This window comes from Oryzias melastigma, linkage group LG22, assembly GCF_002922805.2.
Source record: "Oryzias melastigma strain HK-1 linkage group LG22, ASM292280v2, whole genome shotgun sequence".
Classification (NCBI taxonomy): Eukaryota; Metazoa; Chordata; class Actinopteri; order Beloniformes; family Adrianichthyidae; genus Oryzias; species Oryzias melastigma.
The window spans coordinates 1006417-1029897 of NC_050533.1; the positions used below are offsets into that span (position 1 = coordinate 1006417).

The 23481-nt window shown below is 42.6% G+C and overlaps 2 protein-coding genes across 6 annotated transcripts in view; one reads left to right on the forward strand and one right to left on the reverse strand.

Annotated features, from left to right (window-relative positions):
* trim9 (tripartite motif containing 9) overlaps positions 1-22720 on the forward strand; it is a 42604-nt gene extending 19884 nt beyond the window's left edge. The window contains exons 7-11 of one of the 4 annotated variants that reach the window (XM_024275207.2): positions 2141-2279; positions 5919-5957; positions 7652-7955; positions 18731-18893; positions 19019-22720. In XM_024275207.2, the coding sequence (XP_024130975.1) occupies positions 2141-2279; positions 5919-5957; positions 7652-7955; positions 18731-18893; positions 19019-19096 (723 nt within the window). In that variant the 3' untranslated portion in view covers positions 19097-22720. The remainder of the gene's footprint in view (positions 1-2140; positions 2280-5918; positions 5958-7651; positions 7956-18730; positions 18894-19018) is intronic. The other 3 variants (XM_024275222.2, XM_024275215.2, XM_024275230.2) reach the window with 3 other exon arrangements.
* LOC112148182 lies at positions 9409-17462 on the reverse strand. 2 transcript variants are annotated; one of them, XM_024275058.2, is made up of 9 exons: positions 17347-17462; positions 16350-16509; positions 13442-14758; positions 13240-13379; positions 11801-12005; positions 11633-11737; positions 11355-11542; positions 10146-10287; positions 9409-10077 (listed from the first exon to the last, which is right to left on the reverse strand). In XM_024275058.2, the coding sequence occupies exons 1-9, from the start codon at positions 17365-17367 to the stop codon at positions 9437-9439; spliced, it is 2919 nt and encodes a 972-aa protein (XP_024130826.1). In that variant the 5' UTR covers positions 17368-17462; the 3' UTR covers positions 9409-9436. The 2 variants fall into 2 exon arrangements, with proteins under 2 accessions (XP_024130826.1, XP_024130816.1); XM_024275048.2 differs by lacking the exon at positions 17347-17462 and adding an exon at positions 17012-17321.
* Positions 22721-23481: the final 761 nt, after the last annotated feature.

Genomic DNA, 23481 nt, shown 5'->3' on the forward strand with positions numbered 1-23481 from the left:
ATTCAGAGTTTAGAGACGTTCTCTGCAGATCTGAAGATCATCTGAATCTGATCCGATTCTCCTGATACTTCCAGGAAACACGAGATGATTCAGAGATAAAAATCATCTTTGGGCTGCAGAAACACAAACAAATTCAGAGAGGACAAAAACACGACAGAATGAAAATATCGTGATGAAGTAAATCAAAGTAAAAAGTCGATCTGCAAACATTTGAGTCGTTTTCTGTTGACTTCCATGTTAAAAAACAAACGGATGTTTACAGAAGCCGCTTCATGTTTACAGTTTTTATGATTTTTACTTTAAGTTTGTGCATAATTAGAGCTTTTCAGTCCTTGATTGGCAGGTGGATGGACCTATAGGAGTCCTCCATAAGTACTTAGTCCCGCCCACTTGATGAAAGCGCCGACCACCTTCAGAAAAGACGTTCTAACCAGAGTTTAGATGAAAAGTTCTCTCCAGACGTTCCCAGAGATGTTTCTTTGGTTTCCATCTTCTGTCTCGTTCATCCGACGGCGCCGACCCCTCCCCCAACCTGTTCCTTTGACCTCAGATGGTTCTGGTAGAACCGGACTTCTCTTTGGGTTTCAGCTCACAGCAGAGAGAACAGAAATCAGCAGAAAGCTTCGGTTCATGGAGACCCAGAGAAACCATACCACCACACCTCCTCCTCCGTGTTTGACATTTTCATGAACCAAAGGTTTCGGTCCATAACATCTTCCAGTCTTCAGTGATCCAGATGAGCTTCTGGTTCTGATCCTGAGGTCCAAACACATTCTCATCCCAACTCGTCACAGACTGGCGTTTGGTTCAGGACCCTCCAGGTCATTTGTTGACGTTTTGGTGTCTTCAACTCGCCATTTTTGACGTGTTGGCTGTTCATGAAACCCACCCTCAGGACCCGGTACCGTACCCGGTACCGTACCCGGTACCCAATACACACTGGTCTTCATGACGCAGCCAGTACCGGTACACAAACCTAAACCCGGTAGTCTACAGGTTCGCTCCCGGTGCTGCCTCTGGTTCTGGCCCGGTACCATGTCCGGTTAGCATCTGGTACTGCATCCAGTACCACGTACGTTTTTTATCCGGTACTGGGTCCCGGTGCCGGTTCGGGTCCAGTACCGGATGCAGTACCGCGTCTGGTTGCGTCCAGTACCCCATCCGTTACCACGTCTGGTACTGGTTTGTGCCTGGTTCCGCGTCTGGTACCGCTTAACTGTTTCTGGTTTGCGTCCGGTCTTGCATTCGGTACCATGTCTGGTACCAGTTTGTGTCTGGTTTTTAGACCGGTGTGCTACGCATTGCAGTACTGGACCGGTTCTGGTTCGTGTTCTGGAGGTTGTGGTTCAGTGATTTAACAGGAACAATCAGGACGTTGAAAAACGTCGACTTGTGGACCCAAAACGTCAACGAGTGACGCGGAGCAGAACTTAACCAAACGTCAATATGTGACGAGTTGGGATGAGAATGTGATCAGAATCAGAACCAGAAGCTCATCTGGACCGCTGAAGACTGGAGGATGTTATGGATCCATGAACCGACGTTTGAGCCGACGAGTTCCCCCCGAGCTGATCCCGGTCCTGTGAGGTGCAGGAGTTCCTCCGTCTGGATCAGGTTTCTCAGCTGTCAGGATCTAAAAACATCTGTTTCTGTGGAGCTCTCCTCTCCGTGGAGGTGAAAGTGTCATTTGGAGCCATTAAAGTCTGATGTTCATTCTAGCTAACGATGAATAAATGAGAAGACACTTGTTCTCCGTCCCTCCAGATGAAGTCCTTCATCTCTCCATCCTTCTGTCCTCATCTTCTGTTCCTCCAGAGGAAGATCAGTCTCATCTGAACAGATCCCTGATCTGGATCTGCTGCCTCCAGATCAGATCTGTCTTCAGTCTTGATGAGAACGCAGTTTTTCCTCGATTCTATGAAATCCTGTTTTCTCAGGAAGACAGAATCCTTTTTTCTTCCTCCTCTGACTCACCGAGTCTCACCAACGCAGCTCCACGCTGAGCCCGGCGAGTTGTGTCTCCGGATCTATTTATACCGCGGCGTGGGCTGCAGCGCCCACGCTCCCTCGCTCAGGCTGTCAGATCCGAACCTGCAGGAAAACGCCGACGGCTTAACAGGAAGTGCTTGTGTCCTGACAGGAAGTGTACGTGGGGACGGAGACCATCTGCACGGTGGACGGGCTCCACTTCAACAGCACCTACAGGTCCAGGGTGAAGGCCTTCAACGCCAGCGGTGTGGGCCAGTACAGCAAGACGCTGGTCATGCAGACCTCTGAGAGTACGTTCACCTGCTGCTCACCTTCAGTTTGTATAAAACTTTATTGAAACGGGAACAAAACGAGTCAATAATGAAAGAAACACGATAGAAAGTAACAGTTTCATCTCAGACTCTACAAGCCTCAGGGCCAAATTTCCATTTAAAACTCTTCATTTGATTGAGAGAAATATTGGTTTAAACCCAACAAATGTTGAGCTTTTATTTATTTTTATTTTATTTTAAAATCCAGTTTTATGTTCTTTGATTTACTGTAACTTTTCAACCGTTAATAGAATCATTCCAGTAGATTTTAAAGAAGAGAAGCAGCTTGATGAGCTGCTTCTAAAGTTACAGTACGTTAAAGATTTTGTGTTTAAGCGTCACCGCCGACGTCTCAGGTGTTAAAGGGTTAAAAAGCCGTTTTTGCCTGAAAAATACAAAAATTATTGAGAAGTAAAATTACTAATGAATAGGAATGGGTTAATAAAATCGATCTAAATATAATAGATCAATAATCAATTTGTAAAAGTAGCTAACTCATAATGCTAAACCCCACTAGCTTGATGCTAACGTATAGTGGGATTTCCCATAGGACGACTAATGCGAACGCAAACAAACATTCTGACTAAATGAGCATCTTCATATGATTTTTCCAAACTCTTTAAGTGAAATATTTTTTAAAGTAACCATTTGTGGTCCAAAACACAATTTTTTTCTCATTCTTTCTTCGTCTTCTGGAATAAGGTGTAAATCTACAGCGCGTTTGCCACCTAGTGGCCAAACTGAGAGCAGAACAATTGTTGGAGCTTCTCGTTTGAGAATCCATATAACACTGTGAGATATTAGCAATCGCAGCAAAAAAAATTACCTTTAATGACGACAAAATGTATTATTTCTGTGACAGAAACACTAAGTAAGCATGGCGGTGAGGGTTTCATGGTCTGGGATTGTAGCTCTGGATTTCAGTTTATTAAGTCTTTAAGACCAGAGCTCTATAGCTCCAGTGTTCACATTCTAAAGCCTTAAAGGGTTAATGTAATAAACGTCATTCCAGATCCTGAAGCCGTGTCCCGATATACTAAACTTTACGGTAGTGGACCACCGCCTTCTCTGCATCAAATCATCTGATTTACCTTATTTGAAGAGTTACAGAAGGTCAAAGTGCGTGTGTGTTTAGCCGTCACCGACAACATCTCTGGTTTAAAAGCGTTAATCCAACATGAACGTTTCTGCTCTCCAGAGTATCTAAATGTTTACTGACAGGAAAATGATCCTCAACCACAGGAAATAGACCATGAAAAGTTCAGATTAAGTTTTAATGTCATTGAAATGTCTGATAATCCCTAAAATAACAGCATAAAGGATAGAATGCATAAAGAAATGTTCAGTTTAGGGATTTTTGTCTATTTTAGTTGAATAGTTTATGTTTGTAATAAAGCAGCAGATTTATGAGAATCATCTTTTTATCACTACTTTAAACACAAATGATTTTCATCAGTTCTTAGGGTTTTTATCAGATTTGAGTTCTGACGTTTCGGGTCACAGTGACTGTTTGATCACAAACTCGTTTCTTTGAACTTCTAAGAAAAGCAGAAAATCTGGTTTGTCCTGGAGATGTGACGAATCATAAATGTTCTCAGACTGAAGTTTTGTTCTGAAGGAGGGAAGCTTTTCAACTGTGGATCCACGTTCTCAGAACGTTTCCAGTTTCTGAAACTCTCCGCTTCACTGCTGAGTTTGGGTTCTAAAGCTGTGGCGTCAGCAGCAGGTGGCTGCTGGGTAATCCTCTCATCTGCTTGATTACTTAATGCTGCTCTGCTTTCAGGGAAACTCGCTACCCTTCAGTGGACCTAAAAGTTCTGATCTGAGGCTCAGAAACTGGACTGAGTTTATGGCCACCATCGTCTATGACGTAAAACAGATTCTCCATGTTCTCTGAGTGCATTAACTGTAGGATCATCCACGTCTCTGATGGACTTGTACAGTTCTGCTCACAAACGCTGCTGTTAATCAGAATAAATCATGTTTTTATTCAGACTTAAAGACTAAAAACTCAGAGAAAACAAATAGTGAACGTATCCTGAATCTGCTCTGTGTTCCAGTGGACAGTTTGACTCTCAGCATTAATGCTCAGCTAAAGCGTTTCATCCAATAGCTGACGGCTCCCGCCAGGTCACATGACCAACGCTAAGCTCACATCCTGCATCGCTGCAGAGAAGAGCAGTTCTAGTATCTGAATGCTGAACGAGAATCCCGTCCTACAAATCATATTAATTCGAGAACATCCAGTCCAAAAACTCAGTGCCCAGGAAATTACCCAGAAGTCTCTGCAAAAAACTAGTGTGCATTGATGCTCACAAGACTGGCAAATATAGACCAGAATGAATGATTTGTTATTTTATATAACCATCCACGCTGTCAGCATCAGAACACAGTGGAGACATAAATAGTTTTCGTTATATGTTCTTATTTGTTGGTTTTGGCAAACAGGTGACGTCATATTTAACATTTAGTGTAAAAAAGTAGAGAGATGGTTTCAGAATCAAGTTCAAATCCAGAGAACTGGATCGACCTCATTCTGTAGTCTTTAAGAGTTATGAAGCAGAGACAGAATTCAGAGATAATCATTGACAGTATAAGAGAACTGGACTGAGAGAGCCCTCCTCCCCCTGGTGTTCCAAACAGGAAGTACATGCTGGCTCCAAGAAGCTAAAATCCAATAGACTTCTACGGAGAAACAACCAGCTGTTATCAGTCATTCTGTTGGTCAGAATAAACATTCTGGTTCAGAAACTTTTTTAAACTTTTCATTTTTTTAAATATTTTCTCTGTATTTCAAGTTATTAACTGACCAATAAGATGCCTCAATTAAAAGTGGGCGGAGCCTGCCTGACAGATTTCCTGTAGCCTGCTTTCACATGGTGGAGGCGTGGCCTTCCAGAGAGCTCACTCCTGATTGGTGAGAGTGGTTTCCATAGAAACTATGACTGAGACCGATTTGGACCAATCACTGCTCACCTACGATGTCTGGCTCCAAGTGGCGTCCGTAGTGTTAAAAAAAGGGCGACTGAATTGACTTCATTTGGTTGAATCATTGAGTCCAGTTATCACATACAGTCGATGGTTTCAACACAACATAGTGATGAAATGCTAACAGTTTCTGTAAAAGGTTCTGCTAGCATGTAGCCTCAGAGTTCTACTAGTTAGCTGAGTCTAAAAACCAAAAGTACTTCAGATTGAGGATGAGGCGTTCACTGACCTCCTTCAGTCAGACTGAGGATGAGGCGTTCACTGACCTCCTTCAGTCAGACTAATGATGAGGCGTTCACTGACCTCCTTCAGTCAGACTGAGGATGAGGCGTTCACTGACCTCCTTCAGTCAGACCAATGATGAGGCGTTCACTGACCTCCTTCAGTCAGACTGAGGATGAGGCGTTCACTGACCTCGTGCTGGAGGCTCCTCAAAGGCCTCAATGTCCTCGTTTCTTTGATGTTTTTGTTTCTTTGATGTTTTCCCGCCTTCTTTCCAGGTGTTTTCTTTTATTTTGGTAAAAGGAAGTTTCCTTCTTGCAGCTGCTCTTCCCTGATCAAATCTGCTTTTTACCCCCCCTCCGCCCCCCACTGTCTGCTCCCCGCTTCGCCCCCCCTCCCTCCTTTCAGCTGGACTCCCTCCATGTGATATTCAGTCTCTAGGCTCAGGTATGGACGCTTCTGTTGCTGTTGCCCCCCCTCTGGACCTCTGCCTGTCTCATCACTCTTCCACCAGCAGGGGGCAGCCTGCTGCTCTGTGGACTCCACACCTGAACACCTGAACCCTCATTAGTTCAGCGTTTCTTTGGGGAAATGAGAGCGTGTAATGAGAGCGTCCTTCTCATGATGACAACTGCAGGCGTGACGGTCAGTGGAGACCACCAGACAGCAGCTGCCCCCCGTCCCCCCCCACATGTGTCTAAGCGTAGAGACTAGTAAGACGTGTTTAACTGCTGAGTCTGCAGGATGCCCACTCCACCACCGGAGCAGGACTGAACCCAAAGAGGCTTGACGGCAGATCCATGAGGAAATCAGAAACGTTTTAAAGCTGGAGATAAACCAGGTTGTAAATTAAAATGTGAAAACAACGTCACATCATAAACTAGAAGAAATATTGAAAATGTGAAAGAATAAATGCAAACATGGACAAATGAGAAAAAAACTAGAAGTGTTACCAAATAACAAAGTGTGAATGAATGATTTTCATAATTATATGTGGGTGCAGGCCAACAACAGAGATGATGTCACCGTGACCTCTGTGACCTCAATCATCTGCTGGTAGCCAATGAGCTGAAAGCGCCACTACCACGTAAAATCAGGATCAACTCTGAACATTTCTGAGATGAAATGTAAATGAAAAGAAGGAACAAAAACAGACGATTTTACTGCTACTGATAAACATTTCATAAATTTTGCAACAGTTTTGGATTTATTGTTTTTTATTTTAGGTTTTCAGTATTTCTTCTAATTTAAATTTGATTTTACTATTAATTTTCAGTATTTTCTGTTAAAAGTATGTACTTTGAAATTAAACATTTTCTGAAAATGTAATAATTATTTAAAGTAATATTATGAGGTTTTTTCTCATAAATTTACAACTTTAAGTTTCATAAATTTACAAGTTTGTTTTCTCATAACTTGACGACTTTTTATCTTGTAAATGTGTTTTTTATCCTAAAATGTAAAACTTTAACTCTCATAAATTTAAGAGAATAAAAGTCATAATTTATCCTAAGATGTTTACAGTCATAAATATACAACTCTTTTATCATAAATTTACGAGATTTGAAGTCATAATTTAAAAAAAAAGTTTTTAAACCGGCCCTAACACACCTTTGAGTTTAAAACTATTTCTTTTTATTTTCACTACTTTTTCAGATGTATCTTCATTGACTTTGATCTGATCCTGATTTGATCACATATTCTCCTTAAATAGTTTTAATCTAAGCTGATCTTTGGTGTTTTCAGCCGTTCGTTCGTCGTCACGCCGACAGACCATAATCACAGTTCTGTGGACTTCTGACTCTAAATACATCCCAGAGATTCTCACCTTCGTTCCTTCAGAAACACTAAATGGGCGGAGCTAAAGCATTTGTAGTTTTTCACTTAAGGAATGTTTGAAGTTATGGTCTGAACTCCTCCCTCCGGTTGAGGCCGCCGTCGGTAGAGTTGATGCCGTTTCACGTAAAGCCGTATTTGAGTCTGTGAGGTGATGTAGTGATAGAGTTTCTCCCTGTAGATCTTCTTCAGTGCAGCTTCCCCTCATCTAACCGTTCCAGACGTGTGTGCCGTTCGTTCCGTCATTGTTCTGACAGTCTGTGACCTTATCAGTGCTGACTCCGCCCCCTCCGTTCACCATGCAGTGGCCTGGTTCACCTTCGACCCTTCGTCCGCTCACCCGGACATCCTGTTCTCCAACGACAACCTGACGGTGACCTGCAACAGCTACGACGACCGCGTGGTCATGGGGAACACCGCCTTCTCCCGCGGCGTCCACTACTGGGAGATCACCATCGACCGCTACGACAACCACCCAGACCCCGCCTTCGGCATCGCCCGGGCCGACGTGCTGAAGGACGTGATGCTGGGGAAGGACGACAAAGCCTGGGCCATGTACGTGGACAACAACCGCTCCTGGTTCATGCACAACAACTCGCACACTAACAGGTAGATGGAAGCGCCGCCGCCGCCGCCGCCGCCGCCGCCGCCGCCGCCGCCTGGTTCTGTCGAGCATCAGTTTGTTTCACGTTTATGAAGCATCTCACGGGGATTTATGGATAATTCAGCCTCGTGTTTAAGTTAACTTTTTTCTCTTTTAGCTTCAGGAACCTCAACTAAAATAGTTTTAAAGTTAATATTTTATATGATTTATTCGGATCTACGATTTGCTGTCTCACACATTTAAATATTAATTTTGAAATGTGCTGCATTTAAGGAGCATCGGATAAAGCAACATCGAATAACAGACAGCCAACATCATGAATATCTCAGCATCAAATTTAAATAAAACCTTACCTGTGATAATGCTAGTGTGAATGCTTTTTCCCTGAAAGTAGTTGCTGAAGATACTGAAGCTTTTTGCTGAAAATGTTGCAGGGATTTGCTGAATATGCAAAAGATATCGTAAAAAGTTAAATTTGCTAAAAGACTGGAAATGTCACTGAAACGCTATGAAAGAGCTGAAGTTGACCTAAATTTCTGAATAAAATTGTAGTTAAATTGATTAAAAATCCCTAATAAATGCCCATTTTTGCTAAAATATTTAGTGTGTTACTTAAACTATTAAATGTACTAAACTCCAAAGTAGCCCAAAAATCTTAGTGGATGCCAACTGAGCCCAAAAAAAGCTAGCTCGTTGCTTAAATAATATTAAACTCAAAAATAGGAAAAATTTCCTCAGTAAACTAAATTAGTCAATAACTTTAGCCTGTCGCTAAAATAGAAAATAAACTCTAAATTAGCCTAAAATAACCTCAGTGGATAACAAATTAGCCAAAAACATTAGCATGTAGCTAAACTATTAGCTAAACTTACATTAGCATAAAAAAACCACAACAGATGCCAAATCATCCCAAAAAACACATTGATTAAATATGAGCTAAACTCCAAAATAGCCTAAAATTAATCCGAAAGCTAAATTAGTGACAAATGTTAGCCTGTTGCTAAAATTGAAGCTAAACTCTAAATTAGCCTATAAAAACCTTAGTAGATAACAAATTAGCCAAAAACATTAGCATGTAGCTAAAATATTAGCTAAAGTTTTTGAAAAATGCTACAAAAGATGAAAACATAACCCATGAATATATTTAAAGTCTTGTTAATAATCTATTTGCAATTTTGAAATTTGAAGACTTTCACTTTCATTTCCTGGTGGCATATTTATCAATATTTCAAATCCTTTTAAAGTTTTTAAACGTTTTGACACCAAGATTCCTGAAATCTCTGAAAGTGTGAATGAGTTTATGTGCTGATAAATGTATGGAAAGCAGGAGAATCACTGAACCTTCACACCAACATCTAGAAAGTTCTTCCTGTCAGTATATAGTAGTTTTGAGCTGATATTTGTATATTTTACTACCTAATGTCGTTCGATCGTAAAATCAAAACCATATTTGATATCAAAGGTTTTTATTTTTCCACATTTTCATTTATTTGACCTTCAGTCTCTTCAGCTGGAAAACGCCGTGGCGACCACGTTTGAGCTGCCGAGCGACCAGCTTGCGGTTGCTTTCCGTGTTTCGGTGTTGGATGATGTTCCTCATGAGGAACACGTGTGTGGAGGGCGCCATGATGTTCAGGAAGTCGTCGTTTTTCCTCATATCTGAGAACAGCTGCTCCGCCGCCGGGCCGTTCACAGAACCTGGGATTTCTGGGACGAGGTTGACGCTCCTCAGCACTTCCTCTGGATCGTCTGGATCCGCCTCGTGGAATTTGTCGTAAAGAACGTACCGCTGGTTGGATCCGGTCACGGGATGAGCGTTTTCGTCGGGGAGGTTAGATTTCTCTGCGAGCCACGGCAGCGACACCCGCAGCTTCCCTCTGGCTGCTTCCTGCAGGTTCTCCGGCGTTGGTTCGGCGAGCTTCCCTTCGTCAGGCTGAAAGACGGGGTCGTCGACTGTTCGTAGGTTTGTGTGCGTCACCAGATCGTGTGCAAAGTCATACAAACATATATTAGGGAAATGCTTCCATGACAGCAGGAGGTCTGCGAAATCTCTGGGACTTTCATTCCTGAGATTGAGTTTCAGGGCGTAGACGACTCCATGTGGACACAGGACTACAGACCATCCACCTGGTGGGGAAGAGAAGGAACATGAGCTCCTCGCTTCAGGCATTCACAAACCGACCCAACAAACTCACCAGAAGCTCCCCAGAGCGACTGCAGAACCTTGTCGTGGGTCTGCCGGATCTCCATCTTCTCCTGCAGCCTCTTGATCAGATCCAGCCGGGATCCTGTGGTGTCCACGTTACACGTCCTGCAGAGTTTTCTGATGGTCCAGGTCTTTGGATTCAAGGAGACTTGATGTCAAAGTCCACACTGAGCAAACACATTCTCACTCCCAAGTCCTCACAGATTGTTCGGTTCAGGTCCCTCCACTTCACTTTTTGATGTTTTGGTGACCCTAACTCGTCGATTCTTGACATGATGGCTGATCCCATTAGATACGGGGTCCTGGGGTTTGGACTCAGAACGCCGCCGGTGCCCTAATGCTGTATCCATACCAGACGAAGACGCCAAAACCGGGTCTGCCGCGTCTCTTCTGACACAACTCAAGTTTAATGCTCCTCCTCCTCCCCCCGTCCTATCTGGCTGAACTCTGTTCAGATACGTACTTGTAGAGTTGATAAGCTAATTCTTCTTCAACCGTCCTGGTAAACCTCCTGTCCATCCTGGGAGGATCTCTCCAACATGTGGACATCCCTGAGGTTTCCTTTTCCCTTAATCAGGTTTTTTTAAGGAGTTTTTCCTCACCAGGAAGAAGGGTCTAAGGACAGGGATAACCCGTTTAGTTTAGCTATTAGCTATTGTTTCTATTTTAGGACTGACCTTCTGCTTCAATACAGTTACCAGAAGCCCAATGAGGCGGTTGATTTGTGATTTTGGGTTATATGAGTAGCTCCATGACGGACTGGCGTGTATCCTGACCCCAGCAGCCGCCCATCTCCCACCGCTAGTGCTGGGCGACATGACGATACACATCGATAGGAGAGTGTCTACCGCGGCATTTCTCTTCTATAATTTAGATTTGGTCATTTTTATTGCTGAAATTCTGTGCAAAAATGTGTTTTCTTATGAAGAAACTTAAACTGTTGTTCAATAAAAACAGTTTTAACTATTCAGTCACATGTAAACAAAGTCAGAGAAAACCAAGTAACGACATTTTTGTCCTTTTTTCCAGAGAACATCTAAAAATATACTTAATAATTGTGGTATACTGAGATACATATCGTTATTGTGATATTAAATAATCTATATCACGATATACAGCTCTTTCCATGTCGCCCAGCACCACCACCCGGTGTGAAGGCCTCCGACCCGGTACCAGTCCGGTACAGTAACAGTAATACCTGCTGCTGCAGAAGGATATCGAACAGACGGTCTTCTGCGGCTTCGCTCAGATCTGCCTCCGTTTGATCCTGAGTTATCTTCTTGTATTCCGTGTTGAACACGCTGTCGGATTTCCGGGTTTGTTTCCCGATCCATGGCGCCCAGTTCTCATAGGACGGCTTAACCACAAACGGGTTTGTTGAAGACTCTGAAACGCAACATATTTACTCAAAAATACAAAGCTGGAAAATGTGTTTGTGGGTCAAAAATGAAGAATTACGATGATTGTTACACTCACTCGGGAAAAAGCCTCTGCTGATCATATCCAGGTTTATAGCGTCCCAGAAATCCGAAATGTTCTGCTGTCCGTCATAGTCCTCCGAGGGCGTTCTCAGCTCACTCACTATCAATAGAAGAACATTTAAACCTCACATCCCTTCAGGTAGCACAACAAACACTCGCTCACCTTCCAGGTTACAGACTGCTTTCCTGTGACGCTCCAGAACCACCACAGGAGGAGAAGGTCCACAGTTCACGCAGGCGTACGCATACTCGGTGCTGCTCAGGGCTTCAAAGTGGAGATACGCTCTTAGAATCGTGTCTGCTGGAGGAAACTTCTTCCCGTGGAGTTTCTCCAGACATGTCACGCATGCGGACACGGATACGTGACTCTGGGGGGTACAGGAAGCAACTATGTGTCAAAGGAATGCCGGAAAACTTCTTATCTTCTTACAGTGTGTTCATAAAAGAGCAAAAACGAGGCCAAACTTTTTGAACTCTTTCACACCGGAGCTCCAGTGTTTATGTTCTTCTATTTACTGTAACTTTTTAATGGTTAACATGATAATTCCAGTAGATTCTGAAGAAGAAAAGCAGCTTGAGCTGAAAATGCAAAAGCTATTTTCAAAATGTTAAATTTGCTAAAAGACTGAATATTTATGAAACTATGAAAAAGTGCTGAAGTTGACCTAAATTTCTGAAAGATTTTGTACAAAAACTGCTTAAAAATCTCTAATACATGCCAATTATGCAAGAATATTTAGTGTGTTACTTAAATATGAGCTAAACTCCAAATTAGCCCAAGAAAACGTTAGCATGCTGCTAAAACATTAGCTAAACTCCAAATTAGCATAAAATTCAAATTAGTCAAAAATGTTTGTTGCTAAAATAGAAGCTAAATTCTAAATTAGCGAAGAAAAAACTCAGTAGATACCAAATTAGCCCAAAACATTAGCATGTTGCTAAAATATTAGCTAAATATTGATAACTCATTGAGTTTTCCGTGCCAAAATACGCAGGAGAATCACTATTACAGCATGAAAAAATGGTTTGTTCTGGACCGAGTTCCCTTAATGTGGTCCAGGTCGACTCCTCAACCTTGTGTTTGGTCTGTATTCCGACTGGGATCTACCGGAGATTTCTGTTCTGGACCAAAGCTTGCAAACAAAACCATGTGACTAAAGATCTCTCCAGTCATTGGCCAGCAGTTACGTAAAGATGGAGATGCTGCGGTTTGCAAATCCTCACCAGAATTGTTCACTTATTCAAGCTTTCTATTCGCTGATCGGTGAACCACATTCCAGTGAGCTGCTGTTGCATCGCTGCTCCACGTTCGTCCGCTACGGTCCACGTTCTGGTCCGGTTATTTCTCGGAGTGGACCGGATTCAGACAGAATCTCAGAGTAAAGTTCAGACTGATTGGAAACGAACCACCTTGAAAGATGGATCTGAGACCGGTTCCTGGTCCTGCGTGTTCAGACTGAAACTTTGTTCCGGATTATTGAGGGAAATGAACTCTGGTTTACGTTCAGGGAACCACGTGAGTCCGGTCTGAATACAGCCTAAGATCATTACTCACTAAATTCTATAAACGTTGACTGTAAGTGAAGTTTCTGATGTCGTTACCTGCAGATTAATCCGTAGGTAAAAACACAGCTCCAGAGTGAGGAGGACTCGATCGTTGAAGTTATGAAGGCCGTCCCGCCACTCCTGGTAGCGGTAAACCCCGCCGCAGCAGCTGCACCGTTTGTTGTAGGTGGAGACATCTGTAAGGGACATCGGTTAGGATCAAACAAAGAGCGGATACGGATCCATGAACCACACGTACTCCTGCCGAGTCCGGCCATCCCGACGACCATCGCTGCATCCGTGACCAGGAAGGCGTCCGTCAGAGGAGGCTCGTCCGAGCAAAGCGGGCAAACCGTCTCAACAGGAAGCAGCTTTTCCGGGTTCTCGGTTGGAGCTTTTACGGCGTTGGCGTCTCCCTGCAGGTCTGCTGGGATCTTCTTCTTCTCGTAGACGTATCGAACAGATTTTTCGAGGTCTTCAGAGGAGGACCGATCCGGCGAAGGTGGCGCCTCTGAGTTTTCCTCCGTCTGCGACGGCGGCGTGAACAGATGTTTCCTCGTCTGGAAGAGATGCCACCTGGCTATGTTCTTGTGAGGACACGACTTGTGCGGCTTGGCACACGGGCAATGCCAGGTGTTACGCAGAGTTTTGTATGTGACGATGACTCGGCCGAGGACGCTGTAGTAAAGAGTTTTTGGTTCGTGAACCGACACGCAGATCTGTCTGGGAGAGCCTCCGAAATTAACCGGGACCGACAGCGGCACGCCGGCTTCCTGGGCCGCCTTCTGGCGGTCTTTGCAGTCGTTTGCCGCTGCAGCGCCGAAGAGATTCAGAGAAACCATCTCATCCAGGACGTCGGCCTGAAGCGGCTCCTCGGCAGCACTGTCGCAGCTGAACTGCAGAGACCGGATGTGTTCACACTCGGTCGGGGTCAGCCCGCTCCGCTGAGCTAGCATGAGGAGCTCTCGACACTCCCGAAGTTCACATGTGGTTTGCTGCTGCTCGCCCGTTTTACGCTGGACGTGAACAGGCGTGGAGAAGCCGTGAGAAAACGCTTTACGGACGGCGAATATCCCGTTGGCGCGGTCGATGCACACACTTTTTAAAGCAGGTTTCTCCTTCTTCTGCGTGTGTTTCCTCTGAACGTGAGCTGCCAGGTTCTTCTTGTAGAGCAGAAGGCCACAGTGTGGACACTTGGCCCTCTTCAGCGTCTGTGTGGGGAAAGCTTTGGGCCGAACCAGCTCCTCTGGTCCGGTAGTGGAGTCACAGGAAGTGGAGGTCGGCTGCGGGGGATCGTGGTCGTCTGGTGGCGCCACCTCTGGACTGGACGGGGCGCTGGGCCGCTGCGGTGATCGGTCGGAGTCGTTGGGAGTGGGAGGCAGCCAAGAGTAGTCGTGATCCCGTTTGTGCGGCGGCATGTTGTAGGCGGGTACAAACGTCAGCGGGGTGGTCTTCCGTCTGCAGAACTTGATGTGGAATCGCATCTGCTCCTTTCTGATGATGGTGGTCCAACACAACGGGCAGTGGTAATGTGCTGCATCTCTGCAGGGCATGCTGCATCTGCAAATGATTTTATCTGAGAAAGACAAAAAAATGATGTCATGCACAACTTTACCCTCGAACACCTTTTCAACATGACCTGGCAGGTACTTGGAGCAGAGGAGGGCCCACCGAGGAGGGCAGGGAGCAGAGCAGCAGACTGAGGAGGTTCTGGGTCTTACTTTGAGTTGTGCTGCTTTGTTTTATTTAGTGCTGTCATGATTAGTCAACTAATCAACAACTAATCAACTATTAAAAAAGTCGATTAGTCGTTACTTTACATTTTATGGAGTCACAGTGTAGTAAAGGTGAAAGTTATAATGGCATTCTGCTAGATTTTTGGACTATTTTGGCATTTATTAAGGTTTTTCTAGGCTATTTTGGAGTTTGGCTAATATTTCAGCTACATGCTAGCTGTTTTGGCTAACTTTGGTTTTTTTGTTGTTGTTTTTTAGACTATTTTGGAGTTCACTGAATACTTCAGATGCATGCTAGCTGTTTTGGCTAACTTAAGCTTTTTTCAGTATTTTAGGCTAATTTAGCATTTAGCTAGTATTTTAGCTGGCTTTCAATTTCAGCATTTTCAGCTGTTAGCTTCAGCGCTTTAAGCCTCAGTGTTTTCAGCTATCAATTTCTGCATCTTCAACGGCCAAATTCAGCTTCCAGCATCACACTAGCATTACTGCAGTAATGCTGTATATCTAGTTTCTAGTTCAAAGCTGATGATGATTCAGATTTGTGCTTTACATCCAGATGCTCATGACCCGATGAGTCGACTATTAAATTAATCCTTTGTGGCAGCACTAGTTCTATTTCCCCTCCTGATCCTCAGCAGTCTTACACTGCTGGGTTTTGTTATTTTAGTTTGGGGTTGGACCTTGGTAGTCTTGATTTACGGGCTTTATTTGTTTTCTTTAGGTAGACTTTGGTTAGGCAGCAATTAGCAGGGAGCATAGTGCTGGTGCAGCAAAAAAACTACTTTCACTTCTGTTGTTAATGAAAAAAATAAAACTCTTTTGTCTTTTGCTACAGCTGGGCAGTTATATCCACTACATTTTTTATATAAAACTGCTCACGTTATCCACTTTTCTCAGACGTGAACATTTTCACACTTTTCTCTTTTGTTCAAACTCTCTCAAAGCTCTAATTTTCGTAGAAAACTAAGTCCAGGATTATAGAATGAAAACAATCCAGGCTGCAAATCTCTGCACAAGAGAGACGGCACGGAGGAGATTGATTACAAAGGTCTCCAGCCAATCAGGACACAGAACAGGGTGCACCATGGCTGCACTATAATAAAATCAGCGAACGGTGAGTTGTGACGTAGAAAGAGAACACTGGTGGAGCTTAACCCTAACCCTGGACAGGTCGCCAGTCTAACCACAATCACACACCTTTACACACACATTCACACCTAGAGGCAATTTAGAGTAACCTGTTAACCTATGAAGCATGTTTTGGTCAGAGGAAGCTGGAGTCCCTGGAGAAATGATTGTGACTAACAAAAGAAAATTATAAACATTACTTAAAAGTATTTCTACATAGCTGACACAATTCAAAACATCAGTAAAAACAAAAATCCAGAGAACAGAAACTCTGGAATCAGTAAGAACTCTTCTGAAATCTACCTTCAAAGCGAAACGCGGTGTTCACGTGTCCCTCAAAGTGCCCTTGGATCCTCCTCCATGTTGTGGCCTTTTGCTTTGGACACAACGGACAAGCGAAGAGTGTGTCGTCGACGGGACGGGCCTCCAGCCCCTCGCCAGGATTAATGACTGAAACGTGCTCCTGTTAAACAAAAAAGATCTTTGTGGGGCTTGATGGCTGAACTTTGATGTTTGGGTTTCAGTTTACTGGCACATCACAGAATATGTGATCACCCTAAATCCAGAACTACGGTCATCCACTTTACAAATATTCAAAAGTGGAATTAGTTCAAGTCGATATTTTTACTGATGTCACTACAGGTTCTTATGGGTTAAGACCAAGCAGCAAACATCAACATGAAAATTAAATTTAATTTAAAAAAGAACCAAAGTAATAAAACCAGAAAAATGACAACAATGAACAGTGGAAAAAAAAGGCAAAAGACTGTTTTTATTTATGTATTTACTTGACAGGATGTCACACATTAAACGGCATTACTGCCGATGAGTTAGAAACAGATTTATTATCCAAGAGCTTTATGCTTTACTTTACAATTTTAGGGGAATTTAAAGAATGTATTAAGACTAAAATGATCTTTGTCTTTGGTGTTTATTAACTATTTGAATCACGAGACCCGCAGTACCGTTCGAAGCGCGAGACCGTCTCTGCTCAGATACACCGACATCCACATTACAGCTCCGGTTAAATAACATAAATCATTTCCAGAGATCGTAAAATATGACGTAATTTCTGCTGAGTTCCGCTCTGCGAGTCCTCGATCGGTAACATTGTAGTGATGGCGAACAATAACAAGGCTACAAATGCTTCGTTAGCTGCGTGTCGACATGTTTCCGTCTTTCGAGCGTTTGGGGGAATAAAGTCCAACACAAATACTCCACGAATCGAAACATATATGACAATAAAATAATATTAAATATTAGTTTTAAAGACGGACAGAGAAACTTCCGACGAGCTTACCATTCCCGCCGCGAGCTCCATGAATCTTATTGTATGGATCTACCACACAACTTCTGCTTCCGGTTTGAAATTGCGACATTTCCACTTCCGGTTGAAAATGTTTTCGGGCGCCATCTTGTCTGCAACCTGTCTTATCCTGGATTTTTTTTCTTTTAGTAGAATTAATTCAAAATACAGTACGATAAAATTATATTCTACAAGTGAAACATAAAAATTAAAAAGTTTAACAATATATTCATACTATGTATTCAAGCTAACATAAAATAGTAAAATTAGATAAAAACAGAGAACTAAAATTGAAACAATAACATTTAATATTTAAGATAAGGTCCTACTAATTAGATATTCATTTAGAAGTTTTGTGGAGTCTGATTGTTTCTGAGGATTTGTGATATTTTTAATTTTTCTATGGAGACTAAATATATTGTACCTTTTGTGTTGAAATATTTTTTATGTTAAATGGAGGTTTTCTAGATTTTTATACCAGGTTAGATGAAGGGTTTTTAATACTTTTATATCGTTGCATGAAGGTTTTTATTCTTGTACTTTTATATTATCTTAAATTTTTATACTTTGTTAGAAATCCAATCCACAATGGAGCTGAAGACCAGTTGAAACCAGTCAAATCAGATTCAAAGGACTTCACCAATAGTCTTCCGCTGAGAAACAGAGCCATAAATGCATTTTCTGTTGCAACAGGGGTACGGACACTCACCTATAAGGTGTTTTGGGGGTGTTCTCTTGTCCTGACAAACATCGGCTTGAACTGTATTTTATGAGTCTTTACATGACCCGAGACGTTACAATCTCTTTAGAAGTTTGATCCAACTTTTATTGAATTGACTAATTTCCAATTGAGTTTTTGATTATTTTCTTCGCAGAAGTTAGCAAGGGGCTAACTTCATAGTGTCCATGTTTATTGCAGCTTTTTCAGACTTTTTATAACTAAAATATCAAACTTGGAGTGAAAGATATCTACAAACTGTACAGGGTCAGAGCTGACTGATGAAGAACTCGAGGTAGAATGGGAGGAGCTTAAATAATAACATGAAAACTTTACTCTAATGAAGTGTCCAAACCGGGAACTGCAGGAGACACCAGAGAACAAAATCTGATCCAGGAGATGATGACCTCAATAAACTTGAACCCACAGAACTTCACATGAAGACATTTTAAAACACACTCGAACAAATCAAAGAGCTAGAAAAGGAAACATCAAACTGGAGTGACATAAAACCTGCAAAATGAAAGCTGAAATTCCTTCCCTGCATCCCACTGTTGTTACTCCGATGAATGCAGGATTTGTTACGGATTTGTGCCTAAACGTATTAAATGTTTATTCTGGGGTAAATTTAAAGACTTTTTTCTTTCTCTATGGCTGCAGGACAGACGGTGGCGTCGCCAAAGGCTCCACGGTGGGGATGCTGCTGGACTTCACCCGCAGGATCCTCATCTTCCTCCTCAACGATGAGCAGCAGGGTCCGGTCGCCTTCGAAGGCCTGGAGGGCGCCTTCTACCCTGCCATCAGCCTCAACCGAAACGTCCAGGTAAACCATGACCCCCCCATAACCTTCTGGGGGCAACCATTACATCAGCTGCAGTCCGGCTGATCATTTAAAGCTCAACAGCTCCCCCTGCAGGAGACAAATGCTTGTGTTCCTGTTCCTTTCAGGTCACGCTGCACACCGGCCTTCCCATCCCGGATTTTTACACTCCTGGGGAGGTCGATCCCACCGGCTCCACGTGCTGAGGTCTCCCCCCTCCGTCAGGGATTTGTTCCCTCTTCATCCTGCCAGTCTGTACCTGCCCCCCCGCCCGCGTGATCCTCCTGAAGGCCTGAACCTCCTTCATGCCGTTCGAACATAAATGGTGCTTCAATCCATTTCCTGTGCTTTGGTTTCAAACCGCTGAAGAAACCGGTTCTGATCCGCAGAACCCTCGTGTTCTGTGAAATGAGACGTTCAGGAAAATCTCCGTTAACTTAAGGCTTGTATCAAAACTCAGACCTTCATCCGTCCAGATGCTAAACCGAACCCTGAACCCGCTCTCGGTTCTGTCAAAGCTCCAGACGTTTTCAAGAATGTCAACCTTTATCTTCAGTTATTTATCTTCATTTTTGCCTTTTCAGACTCTAAATATGAAGTTCTTCGTGTGTTTTAGGACGCCGTGTTGGTGTCAAACCTTCATCCACGTTGGTGGGAAGCTTTCTTAGTGGCTTAGCTCCGGCAGAACCTTGTTGTGTTTCTAGAAACGTCCAGCTTTTTGATGTGAAAAGCTCCTGAAAGCCCATCTGCAGTGCAGCCATCTGCAGCGCAGCTGTCTGCAGTGTAGCTGTCTGCAGCAGGCTCGTCTGCAGTGCATCTTCTGAAGCGCCGTCATCTGCAGCGCAGTCGTCTAAAGCAGAACCGTCTGCAGCACAGCCATCTGCAGCGCAGCTGTCTGCAGTGTAGCCGTCTGCAGCAGGCTCGTCTGCAGTGCATCTTCTGAAGCGACATCATCTGCAGCGCAGTCGTCTGCTGTGTAACCACCTGCAGTGGAGCTGTATGCAACAGACCCGTCTACACCACTGCTGTCTGCAGCGCAGTCGCCTGCAGCAGGCCCGTCTGCAGCGCAGCTTTCAGAAAAGAGGCGTTTTTTTTTTTGTGATGATTGATGACTTTGATTATTGATGCGACTGTGAAGACGTTTGGACGAGATGCTACAGCAGGTGGCGCAGTTCTGTCCTTTTTTACTGTAGGTGACTAAATACGGTAGTTTTGTAATATTGTTACTGAAATGATCTATTTGCAAACGTGTAAAGTTCCATAAGTTGTTGCTGTTCAGAGTTTTTCCATGAGGTTTTATGATGGTTGCGTCTTCGTAGGTAAAGTTCTTACAGACAGAAGGAATGAAGCTCTCGCTGCTTCACAAACTGTTTTTATTTCTTCTGGATTTTTTCACTTTTTTCCTCCAACAGATAAAAATGGTTCAGCAGACGCGTGTTTCGCCGTGGTTAGCGATGTTTAATATGGGAGCAATAAAAGCGGACATGATGCTAACACACTGAGAGAAACAGAAAAATGATTATCGTTAATGATAACCAGAAATGTAATAGTTTAATAAAAAAAAGAAATACTATTAAATACTTTAAAACGGATGCCTGTTATTAACTAATATATTAAACCAAATATAAAACGTTTCTTTAAAGTTTTTGCATTTCTCTTCGTTACAAACACTTTCACTGGTTTTAGGAACGCAGTACATTGGAGTTTTAGCTACAGAAATAGTTTCATGTAACTTTATTTAACTCAACAGAAACCATCACTAACACGCCTCCAAAATAAAACGTTTATTTTTTCACTGCCATTTTCTACGTCCCAAATACGATCTTTTCTGCTCCTGATTTACAACGAGAAATGTATTTGAACTTCATTTTCTTTCATCTGCTTCCTCCATCATCAGAAAAACGCTAAAATAATACATAAAAAGCATCATTTTCATGGGAGTGGGTCTTTCAAAAGCAGCTCAGACAGAAAAACCAAACATGAGTGAAGCTGCAGATGAACAAAACTGTCAGGAGAACAACAGAAATGAATTATATTCTGGCTTTTATGAAAGAAAAAAATACAAAGTTGACTTTAAAGTAAATAAATATGAATTTTATTCTGAAAAATAAACTATTTAGTGAAAATACCTTAATTCAGAATCATGAGGAGCTGGAAATCTGACTCTCTTTTTAACACAAAGGCAGCTGATGATTCTGAGTCAGATGGAAATAATGACGAAACTGAGAATGAATCATAGATGTTACAGTCGGACAAATGTGGTGTTAGCATTAGCATTAGCATTAACGCATCAGTTAGCTGAGAGGACAGTTAAGGAACCAGGAAAGTTCAGATTTGGTTCAGAAATGTGATAAAGTCCTGATATTAGGTCAATTAGATACAGTATATATAAAACTTTGGAAATATTCAGTGGATTTTAAAATCCAAAGTTAAAACAGTTTCCATTTTCTTTTTTTAGAAGCAAAAATGTTTTTTTCTTCTACAAGACTTTTTATAAATTAAGTTTTTTTTCCTTTAATTTTGTATTTTTACTAACTTTACTGTTGGAAGAAAAAAATCCTGAATTCGGTTCCGTCTTTTGTCCATCTGAGCTGTAAGGAGCAGTGAGGAGCAGTGAGGAGCAGTGAGGAGCTGTGAGGAGCAGTGAGGAGCTGTGAGGAGCAGTGAGGAGCTGTGAGGAGCTGTGAGGAGCTGTGAGGAGCTGTGAGGAGCTGTGAGGAGTCAGAGCTCGTTTTAGACCACAGCGCCCCCACATGAGCAGCTGTTGGAACTGCGTGGTCATTCCAGGAGGTTTGGTTCCATCTTAGGTTTCCCTGAAAATCCAAACCAGAGGAGATGGAGGGAACTAGGAAATTATCAGCATTCCTGCTCATTCCGGCCATTTCCCAGAGAGAGACATCCCATAATACTTTAAGTCTCGTTGAGCTGACGCTTCACTTTTCCAGTGTGAAATCTTATCAGTAAACTGGAGCAAACGTGACACCGACGTTTCCACAGTTTGCTCTGCCGACAGGAACTGAAGTGTTGACCGTCTAAGGATTTGGTTTCCGTAGCAACCTCCGTCCTGTTTCTACATCGACCTTAGGTGCTCTCCTGAGTTTCCGTTTCATGGACGTGCCTTTCTGCCTCTTTAGCACCTGAAAGGTTCCTGAAACGTTGCTGCTACCGATGGTTGCTTCAGCAGATCCCACAGGAACATCCTCCATTCAGAATTCATCTGCTGCTTCCTACTTTTCTATTCTTAGATGGATCCGATGAAACCAGAAGTTTCTATCACAGTGTGGAGCAGAACCATAAGGGGGGTCTGCAACCACGCCGCTGATCATTTCACCCAAACGCTGAGCAGCTCTGAATGTGTGCATGTTTCCACACGCCTTCATCCATGACGGTCAATCTGCAGAACATCTGCTCTGAGAAGATCTTCAACCCCTTCAGAGCAGAAGAAAACCTCAACCTCCATCGGTCCCCTTAGAGCCCAAACGTTTGGTCTGAAACATCCAGCAGATGGAGAACTTTTACGGGAGAGAAAACTGAACGGGCTTTTCTGAATCAGACAAATGAGGAACAGAACATCTACATTAGAACATCTACACCAGAACATCTACATTAGAACATCTACACTAGAACATCTACACTAGAACATTTACACTAGAACATCTACATTAGAACATCTACACTAGAACATCTACATTAGAACATCTACACCAGAACATCTACACTAGAACATCTACACTAGAACATCTACACTAGAACATTTACATTAGAACATTTACACTAGAACATTTACACTAGAACATCTACACTAGAACATCTACACTAGAACATCTACACTAGAACATTTACATTAGAACATCTACACTAGAACATCTACATTAGAACATCTACACTAGAACATCTACATTAGAACATCTACACTAGAACATCTACATTAGAACATCTACACTAGAACATCTACATTAGAACATCTACACTAGAACATCTACATTAGAACATCTACACTAGAACATCTACATTAGAACATCTACACTAGAACATCTACATTAGAACATCTACACTAGAACATCTACATTAGAACATCTACACTAGAACATCTACATTAGAACATCTACACTAGAACATCTACATTAGAACATCTACACTAGAACATCTACATTAGAACATCTACACTAGAACATCTACATTAGAACATCTACACTAGAACATCTACATTAGAACATCTACACTAGAACATCTACATTAGAACATCTACACTAGAACATCTACATTAGAACATCTACACTAGAACATCTACATTAGAACATCTACACTAGAACATCTACATTAGAACATCTACACTAGAACATCTACATTAGAACATCTACACTAGAACATCTACATTAGAACATCTACACTAGAACATCTACATTAGAACATCTACACTAGAACATCTACATTAGAACATCTACACTAGAACATCTACATTAGAACATCTACACTAGAACATCTACATTAGAACATCTACACTAGAACATCTACATTAGAACATCTACACTAGAACATCTACATTAGAACATCTACACTAGAACATCTACATTAGAACATCTACACTAGA